The sequence below is a fragment of the Phlebotomus argentipes genome, unplaced genomic scaffold (assembly GCF_947086385.1).
Source record: "Phlebotomus argentipes unplaced genomic scaffold, Phlebotomus argentipes genome assembly contig_6, whole genome shotgun sequence".
In the NCBI taxonomy this organism is placed as follows: domain Eukaryota; kingdom Metazoa; phylum Arthropoda; class Insecta; order Diptera; family Psychodidae; genus Phlebotomus; species Phlebotomus argentipes.
In genome coordinates, this window is record NW_026776145.1 from 5,046,794 (window position 1) to 5,056,332 (window position 9,539).

At 47.2% G+C, this 9,539-nt stretch overlaps 2 protein-coding genes across 2 annotated transcripts; one reads left to right on the top strand and one right to left on the bottom strand.

The window, feature by feature from the left end:
* Positions 1–39: 39 nt before the first annotated feature.
* On the bottom strand, positions 40–1,438 carry LOC132265012 (pinin). The gene is made up of 3 exons (XM_059765402.1): positions 1,234–1,438; positions 470–1,074; positions 40–405 (listed from the first exon to the last, which is right to left on the bottom strand). The coding sequence occupies exons 1-3, from the start codon at positions 1,362–1,364 to the stop codon at positions 92–94; spliced, it is 1,050 nt and encodes a 349-aa protein (XP_059621385.1). The 5' UTR covers positions 1,365–1,438; the 3' UTR covers positions 40–91.
* A 139-nt stretch (positions 1,439–1,577) lies between these two features.
* On the top strand, positions 1,578–9,400 carry LOC132261112 (ectopic P granules protein 5 homolog). Its single transcript, XM_059759717.1, has 6 exons — positions 1,578–1,846; positions 1,938–2,680; positions 2,736–5,142; positions 5,226–8,322; positions 8,383–8,473; positions 8,534–9,400. Exons 1-6 carry the CDS (start codon positions 1,814–1,816, stop codon positions 9,348–9,350), a joined length of 7,188 nt encoding a protein of 2,395 aa, XP_059615700.1. The 5' UTR covers positions 1,578–1,813; the 3' UTR covers positions 9,351–9,400.
* The last annotated feature ends 139 nt before the right edge of the window (positions 9,401–9,539 follow it).

Here is a 9,539-nt window from a genome sequence, read left to right on the forward strand (position 1 = left end):
AGGCAACGCCCTCGAAACCCTACAACAGCCACGTGCCGGATTACCAAAGGCTTTTATTGAATTCTCGCCTCGGGATTCACAAAATGCAACCTCAATTGGTCACAGCCTGATCATTCACCACGGAGATGATCATCTTCACGTTGTCTTTCACGTCCTCCTGCTTGAACACCGTCTTCAGCTGCATGTCCTGACCGTGGCGCCTGTGAGACCTGGACTCAGTCTCGTCCTCTGAATTGTCTGAGCTCTGCAATTCCCCGTCGGACTCCTGGTCGCGCCGCATTGGCTCTTGCGCTCGCATCGGCGGCATATAGCTGTCGTCCGAGTGCTGAGCCACTTCCGATCTGTAGCGCTTCTCCATCTCGGCAATCTCCTCCTTGACCGCCTGTCGCTTGGCCTCCAAGGATCCTGCAAAACAACCAATGAATCAGTCTCCTGCCTCAAGAACCTCTGCAATTCCCTCTAAACTCACTCTCAATCTCCGCTCTGCTCTCGACGAGCTTTCTCTCTGTCTTCTTGCAAACGATCTTCGGCTTGTAAAAGAGATGTGGCTTGGCTTTAGTCTTGATGAAGTTCATCAGCGGTCGCTGAGACTCTTCCCAGTCGCGCTCCTCCTGCATCTTGTTCATCTTCTGCTCCAGCAGGCGAATCTGGAGCTGCTGCTGCTTGCGATCATTGAACAGACTCTTGCGCTCCTTCTCCATGTTGATCTTCTCGCGCCGCGCCTGATCCTCCAGGCGCTTCTCAATCTGTGCCTTCTTGTCCTCCTTCGGCTTCAGTCGGGACTCCTCCTGACAGAACTTCTGCAGCGTGCCCAGCAAACTGACGGCAAAAATACGTCTATTGCGAGCCTTTGACTGCTCATCCAAGCCTTGGGCGGCCACGATTTCCTCCCTTGTCGGCAGTTCCTTAATCACTCTCGAATACACCTTGGGCTTCGTCTCCACATCATCATCACGATGCGGCGGACCCGACAGTCGACTGAAGACGGATTTTGTGTCATTGTTGAAGCGTCTCTTCACCACAACATTGTCCTTCGCCCCGAATTCTGAATCATAAGGGCGCTTCCTGTCCATCCTGAAACCACAGAAAATTATCAATACTTCTGGCATTTTTTCTCCCAAAACCACGCCCAGTCAGTCCCTGAGGACATTCTAGGGCTCAAAACGTCTCGAAAATAGCAATTTCCTTCGGTATTTGGGAAAAAATGTGCGGCCAAAATGTCATTTTCCTAACCTCGGTGGGAAGTTCACCACATCTCGGCCAACGACGCGTCTTATATTGTCGTTCAGGCCCTTCAGACGCGACCGCGCCTCATTTAGCTTCTCCTGGAGATCATCGTACGTCTCGAGGACCACTGTACCCATTATTTTCCACGCTTTTTAGCCACTTTTTCCCGAAATAGACTGCTTGTGTATATTTTTATTTATTCATCTGACGGCGAGTCGCGGCGAAAATGCCATCCACCATGCGACTGTGCGCGCCCTGGCGGAGGACACCCGAGAAGGTGAAGTGAGTGGCGAGGTTGAGAAAAAAGACGTAAAAAGTGTATTTTCTGAATTATTCGACAGTGATTCTGTTGCACAATTATAGAACAAGTAATTTTCTGTGATATCCAGTGATGCACTCTTCGTGACAACTCTCCCATGACCTACAAATAGATATATTTCTGTGGTGTGTTATTGCCGTTGTTTTCAAATGTGACATCATGATAATGCCCTGAAAACAATAAAGTGGTATCGAAAGAAATTTTTGCCCCAATATTTTTATGTAAATTATGTGTAAAATTGTTGATTATTTCACACAATAAAGTGCAATGGCTACTCTGGAGAAACCCAAGACAAAGAAGGTGAGGAAATAATTGCTGACTTTGCATTCAATTGATAAGAATTCCATGAATTGCGTTCTATTGATTTCCTTTGTGTGATAATGATTCACAGAAAAGGAAGACCAGGAGTTCAGGAGAATCCGTGGGAAGAGTTGAGACGCGAATTGCTGATGTTGAACTGCTTGAGGATCAAGTTGAGGATCCTGAGGAGCTCGAGGTAGCTCCGATAGTGGAAGAAGTTCAAGGGATTGCAGAGGAATGTCATCATCCCACAGCCTTGGCAACAGAACCAACCACACAAAAACAAGAGAATGAAGTGGCAAAAACTCAGGAACGCCCTTTGGCTCCTCCAGCTGAAGAAGAAGCCCCGGAAGAAGTCATCGTCACACCTTCAGCTCCTCCTCTGGAAGTCGAGGAAGTGCCTCAAGTGCCAATCCTCAGGGAAACATCTACACAACTCTATCCAACACTGGAAAAGCTTAAACAGGATGCAATTCCCTTTATGAGGACACAAGATGTCCAGGGATTGGAAATCAACATTGAACCATTTACAATTGCTCAACTACGAGAACTCTACTCGAACAATCTTCTCTGCTTCGCCAAGGATCTCGAGAAGGAGTTTATAGAGACTGAATTGAATCCCAGCTTCCTCAGGAACGATGATTTTCTATTTCACTGCCTCCAGGAATATATGCAGGCGTTAGCTGAGCGAAGATGTCTGGAGATTGAGGCTGAGAGACTCAAGGAAATTTGCAAAGGGAACCAAGAGAAGCTCTGGAGTATCATTAATGTGAACCAAAGATTCTCCGGGACGTGCAGTGATGGGAATCGCGTGTCTACCACAGTGTCGTTTAAGTGAGTTGTCAGAAATTCAGACTGCTTGAGAGATTTTAATGCCTTGTTCTTCCAGGAAAGCTATCTTCAATGATAACGTTTTGGAGCTCGTGTTTGGAAACTTGTCTGAAATTCGCACTGCTTGCTGTGATAAATTTGTGAATTGTGCCACTCTCGGTGCTCTGTTCAAGATGATGATCGACGAGGAGATCGTGAGAATTCAGAACCAACACAGCTCAGCTGCTGGACAGGAGTTTGTGAGCGGATCTGATGATCTTCGACGAAGCATTTCTGTGCTTTTCTTCTTCCTGCGAAAGCCCAGCGTGGACAAGATCTTCACGAGTAATGTGAAAAAGTGGCTGACAATTGTCGTGAATCTGCTTCTGGAAGTGGCAACATGGCCAGATCACATGTTCATCCTTCATCACGTCCTGCGATGTCCGCCAGGCGTTGTTTCCTGGGCAGCGCCGATGATTCAAGTCCCTGCGAGTGGCTTTTCGACGGAATCCCTCGAGAATCATGTCTGCATTCAGCACAGTCTCACAATCCTGCAGGCGATTCTCCTGCCAGTGACGAAACGGCTAGAGTTCCTCAGTGAGATCCTCTGCTGGTCGAGAATGGACAAGAATGTCTCTGGCGGCGATGAGTGGTCGTTTGTGGACTCCGATGGGGAGGAAGATGTGGATTTGCTGGTGCTGAGAGAAAGTGATCTCGTGGCGATATTCAATCAAATCCCGTGGCGGGAAATCTTCAGTCTGGCCACGAAGATGGAACCTCAAGCGGAGGGATATATAATCCGCAAGGAGGCAATCACTGCCCGGACGGTGCTTCAGTTCTTCGCCTTCGCCAGCTTTCTCGTGGAAACCCTGGGAATTGGATTGTGCACGTACAACACGGAGAAGTATCGGCAATTTACAAAGAGACTCGCTCGGCTTGTGGCTCAGTGTGTTCAGTATGCATCGAGTGTCTACAATGTCTTCCAAGGAGCGACAGTAGTGAATGACGTAATGATCAGGGCGAGAATTCAGACGGAATTCGAGCAGCTCCTCGTGCGCTCTGTCGATCATATCTACTTATCTCGCACAGCTGGAGCGTGGCAATATCTCGTTGGGCTGCCTTTCGATCAGTTGACACCACAATGCATTGGGAATCTGTATCAGAAGATCCGCGCGCCACACTTTGGAGATTCGCCAGCCGAGGAGACAATTGAGGCGAGGAATCGCGAAGCGGATTACAGTATTGTGGAGGTATTCGAGGCGAATGACGTGTCTCAGGAGGATCTTCACTATCTCTTGCAGACTCTGGCCAACATGGCCAGTGTTAATGTAGTTCTTCGACAGAGCATTGTGTCCGATTTCCTCGAGATAGGCTTTCTGCGAGGCTCAACGAAGCACGATTGCAGCAAAATAGCCAGAGATTTGATAGCAAATCTGGCGGAAGAGTGTCCGGAGCTCATCAGCGACATCATTCTTCAATTCGAGGGCAACAGTTTGGAGGGAAGTTCCTACGGAACGTATCTTCTGAAGCGTCTGCCGCTGCAAAAGTGGAGACCAGGTCCGGGTGTGCTTGACACACTCGAGAAGTGGCTCCTTGAGAGTTCCCTGGAATCGGCAGAGAACGGAATGGCGAGGATTATCATCAACAACATCAATTGGGGATACCTACCAGACGGCCGATTGTTCCTTCACGCGGCTTTGCACACGAGAATTGCACTGATTATCTTCCGGGCGGCCGTGAAGAATTCCTCCAGCTCATCGAATTTTATTGCTGAGAATGTGAAGAGTCTCGTGATGGACAAAACCACGGCATTGAACTTCCAAACGTGGTGCTGGAAAATGATTTCAGTTCTCAAGCTTCACGCCATCGATCGAGAAACTCCGTGGCAAGTGATTTGCACACCTGAAGCTGTTCTTTCCGAGATTCCAGAGCTTGAGGATTTGGCTGATGTGTGCAAGGGTATCAAAGAGAATCGACATCTGGCCATTTATTTGTCGATTCTGCTCACTCAGCGCGGACACTCCATTCCGCAGATTTGCACGTACAGCTTCAGAAATATGGAAGTACTGTTCAAGAGTGATGACCAAGTGACTGCCTTGAGGTGCCTTCAAATTGTCTTCCCACTCTTTCTCGCCTGTCCTGAGAGTCTATCGAAGAACACCGCCTTCAATTCACTTCTGCATCACATCTTCTCTGTGGACAACTCCTACGCACGGATGACCATTGATATGGTGTTCAGCAAGAGTGTGTGTGCGATTATTGAATTGTTTGGGAAAATGATATTGTCACAGTTCATGGAATATCAGCGCTACGGACTTCGCTCACCGACTGCTATCATCCTCTTGTGGCTGCAATGTCTCACGAGGTACAAAGACTTCAAGAGCAACTGGAATGCGCTCTACATTCTGGATGTAATCCTGGAATTTGCCTTTACCGTCCCTGAAGCTTGGTTTGAGGCCAGGCAGCTCTTCGCCAGTCTCACAATGGTCAGTATTCGAAAAGTCGTTGTAAATCAGTTCATAACTATTACTCTTCACGTTTTTTCTTAAACAAATTATGTCTTTTGCAGGAGACCAAAATAACAGCAACTCCAGCGAAATCCATGTCATCATTCCTCTCTAAGTCAACATCAATTGGGTTGATTCCGAACCTCCCAGTTACGACAATCTGGTTGGGATTACTCGTATTCGACGTGCAGTTCGATGTTTTCGAGGCTGAAACTGGCTTCTGGCAAGAATTCGTTCTGCAGCTCTCTTTGCAGTCGTCAGCGGAGAGAAATCTGGACAGTCTCGTAAGGAAAGTGGCCAGTTCTGTGGGAAGTCAGCACAGTCAATCATCAGATTTGGTCTTCTGCAAGTTAGCCAACTTGATCATCTCCTGTCCAACGAGTCATACGATGCTTGTGATCCTGTGCCAAAGATTCTTTGCTCTCTACCTCACGAAGGTGTCCAGTAGTCAGGGACACGTGAGAGATAGACTCTATTACGCCAATGAGATGATCATGAAGCGCGTTCGTGGTCAGTTGGAACATGCTCAGGTTTATCATGAGCAATTGGCGGATAGCGAGGGAGAATTCGATGAAGTTCTCCACAGATTCCATGGCAGTGTAGCTGAGATGTTTAGGACATATCAGAAGTGGCTCGAAGGAAAGGACATCACACAAGATTCGAGAGTGAGACGACTATTGTTTTCACGACAGGATTGGACGGAGTTCATCAACATGAGTTCAATTCTGTCTGTGCAGAAACAAAACTACGAAGAGTGGAATGCAAAGATTGGAAGACAGATTCCACGGTGTTCTGTAACTGTGCCGAAGTCAGATTCGAGGGATTTTACGCAGAAGATTGAAAAGCAACTGATGTCTTATGACACTCCTGTTCCGAGAAGATCGCAGGAATTAGTAAAATCTGTTATTAATGTGTCTTCTGCGCGTGAATACTTGCAAAGCTCAATGTTTTCATCGAGTCAGTTCAAGAGTGATTTCAATCTGATGGAGAAGTACGCTAAAACCTATGCAACGGACATTAAGGAATTGTGTCAGCTGGACACGGTGTTTGGAAGGTTGGTAAAGGGAAAACTGGTGAACGAACAGGTGGTGTACTATCGCTCTCAGACATGTAGCAATCTTCTGGGAAACAAGGACTGCTCAGGATCTGCAAGCATTCGGATAACTGAGAACCGAGTAAATGTTGTAGCTGACGTTGAGAGAAAGATCGCCAGCAATCGAGAAAAGAGTGAGAGTCTTATGAACACAATGAGAAAGCCTCTTCAAGATGATGTGTTGCGAGCTTTGCTGCGAATGGAACAAACCCTCAGAAAGCTTATGGAAAAGTCCAGACACGTGAAGTGCACCGAATCATGTAAAATCGCCTTTGAGATCTTGTATAAGACACTGCGATCCTCATCGGACTTCTTAACTCTCTATCCGCCCACGAAATCACTCACTCAGTCTGTGGTGAAGAGTCTGGCGCACTTCATGAGTGAACATCTGCAGCAAGAAGGCCAGAGATTGGTGGAAATCATGCTGAAGGGAGCATTCTATGCTGACCTGTTGATGGATCTTTTTACACCGGAAAAGCTTCCTACGCGAGAATTTCTCACCATCTATGAAATCACAATTGCATCGTTTGGCAATTGGAATGACCAGGAGATTATTGCGATGATTCTGGGGAGGATTTCAGTGGCGGATTGGCTACAGATGCAGGAGCCGCACTCTTCTGCCAGGGAAGGCTTGATGCAGCTCATCCTGCGAGGACTGAAAGTGGGGAATCACAGAAATTCAGTGGTGAATGATCAGATTCTTCGGTCTCATCTGATCCAGTTGTTTCGTCATCACTTCCCGCAATCATACAACAGTGTGCTGAAGAGTCTCTTTGAGGGATTCACGAAACTTGGCATTACAGCTGACGTTCTCATGGATCTCATGAGTGTTCTCTGCAATATTGCTGGATTGGGTGTGATTAAACCGAGCGCCAGTGGCTCTGAAATCCTCGAGATGCTGGAGAGATTCTCCAGGGAGCAGAAGATCCTGAGTCAAGTTGATCTGATGGAGACAATTCACTGGCTTAGTGCGTTCTTCAAGGAGGAGCGCAAAAAAGTGGGCATCTACGGACTCTTCACGACATTCAAGGACTTGTACAGAGTCTTCAATGTCTTCATGAGCACTGTGCTGCAGGCAGCAACACTGGCCACAGTTCAGGCTTTTCCGGGCGCCACTGCTGATCAGTATAGTGAGTGGATTTGGCCGTGCATTCGTGATGTCTACGAGATGTGGCTCATTCCAATAGTTCTGGATGGTGGGAAAGCCGAGTCTTCGACGAATTGGCTGAAGAATCAAGTGGATGTGGTGAATCCGGTACTTCTGCCATGGAGTGATTCGACAAAAGTGGGTCCTGATGAAGTTCTTGATGGATTCACGAGATGCACAATCTTTGCACTAAGTTCAATTCCTGGAAGTAATTCTATGCTTGAGCATATTTTCATGTGGTATGAAAAGAATTTCACCAACGCTCTGATTCCATCGTTCATCACGCTGGCCATTCATGGCGCTCTGAAGAAACTTCCTTGGGGAAACTATGATCCGAGTGTGGAAGTCTTGACTATGTCTTCGAGGATTTTCAGCCAAAAGCGCTCGGAAGCAAGTATGATCTTCGTTTCTGAGACATTGATGCAAGTGTCATGGACCTCGTGGCTGCAGAAGCATCAACCAGCGTGGAATTATGTGGAGAGAGTCCAGACAATATCTCTGCTGTTCTCGCTGTTTGTCTCCATGGCAGCGTATTGTCAGCGGATGACTTCACTGCTCCAGGAAGTCGAAGCGACCTTTCCATGGGATTTGGTTGAGAATTCTGCATACAGTGATACACTGGGAGTGTTTTCCTTGGCTGCAGGATCGACTTGGTGTGTTAAATTGGCAGCAAATCTTCCTACAGGATCTTTGGAGAAGGCAGTTTGGAATCTTCTAAGGAGAGTCTCACGGATTGACCTTTCCGGGGAGGAAGCGAAGTCAACTAAAGCAGCAGGGAAGCGATTGGTTTATGTGAAGACAATCCTACAATTTTTGGTGATGTCTGTCAACAATAACAAGGAATTTTTCACCTCGAATGATGGCCAGAAGATTTTCCAGGGGATTTTCTCTGAACTGCTAAAGGATGTCCAGAAGATCTGTGAGTAGTTTTAAAGGCAAAGCTCAAGATTAGGTATTTAATTTGACTTTTCTTCTCCAGTGGAAAAGGAGGAAGATTTCCCGAAGGAGGGACTCAATGTTCTCGTGGAGATGGTCAGAAATATTCCCCAGGAAGCTGAATCTTCAGCAAGGTAAATAGATTTGTGTGCTTATTGAAAGTTATTGAGAGTAATTGTTCTTCCAATGAACAGTAAACTCGTGATGGCGGGATTCGCATCATGGCAGATCAACAATTCTTCCGCTGGACCGTCCCTTTTGCATGCCATTTCCATGAGTAGGAAAGCCTCGGAGCCACTTAGTTCATTGCTAGAGGTGACAATTGAAGGGTGCTTTAGAAACTCCTCAGTAGAAATGAATACTGGATGGAAATTTGTCCAGGAAACCATGTGGAGTTACATGGCAATGATGCGACCGGCATTGATTGGTCAGGAGGCTCTGCACTGTCTTCATCTCTATGCCTCTATGACGTTCAGGAGTGAGAGAGATGCGAGGAAGAGACTCACTCTCATGGGTGTTGTCTTTGAGAGGCTGAACGGTGCCAGAGTGACGGAGGAGAATGAACTGAAAGTTGTGCTCTTGTGGGGCTTTCTCTGCTGCGTGAGCTTCAGGGAGTGCGATCAGTCGCCGGAGAACTCTGTGTTCCTTGTGCACGTGACAAGGAGGCTGATCCACATGGCCAATGAGCCAGATGACTGGGGCAAGAGTGTGCTGAACGCCATCGGCATCACGCGGCTGAAGAGATCCAAAGTGCTGTGGAAGTGTCTGGCGTGCCACATGGCAGAACTGCTCAAGGTGATCAGCATCGAGTGTGATTTCGAACGAGAGCGCTGCGCCCTCAATGTCGAGCTACAGTCCAAGCAATTCAATCCATACCGGGAGGCCATTTCGGAGATCAATCTTCAGAGCTGCGGAGATTTGAGTCATCTGGCGAGCAATATTGCGTCACTTCTGCGTAGATTCTATGACACAGACGGTGTTCTGCAGGAGGTGGAGACGATGTGGAGTTAGATTCATTCCTAGAGAGGGCTTTATGAATAAAAGTCTGGCAGAGTGTTTTTCACAAAAAATTTATTACTCTCCATTCTGCTCTTCACATTCAACATGGTAAAATGTTTAGGAGTTTTACAAAGACGTGCTCTTACTAAATATTCCTCCTTTTCGCCATACAGTGTGTTTGTGTGTGTATAGTTAACGCGT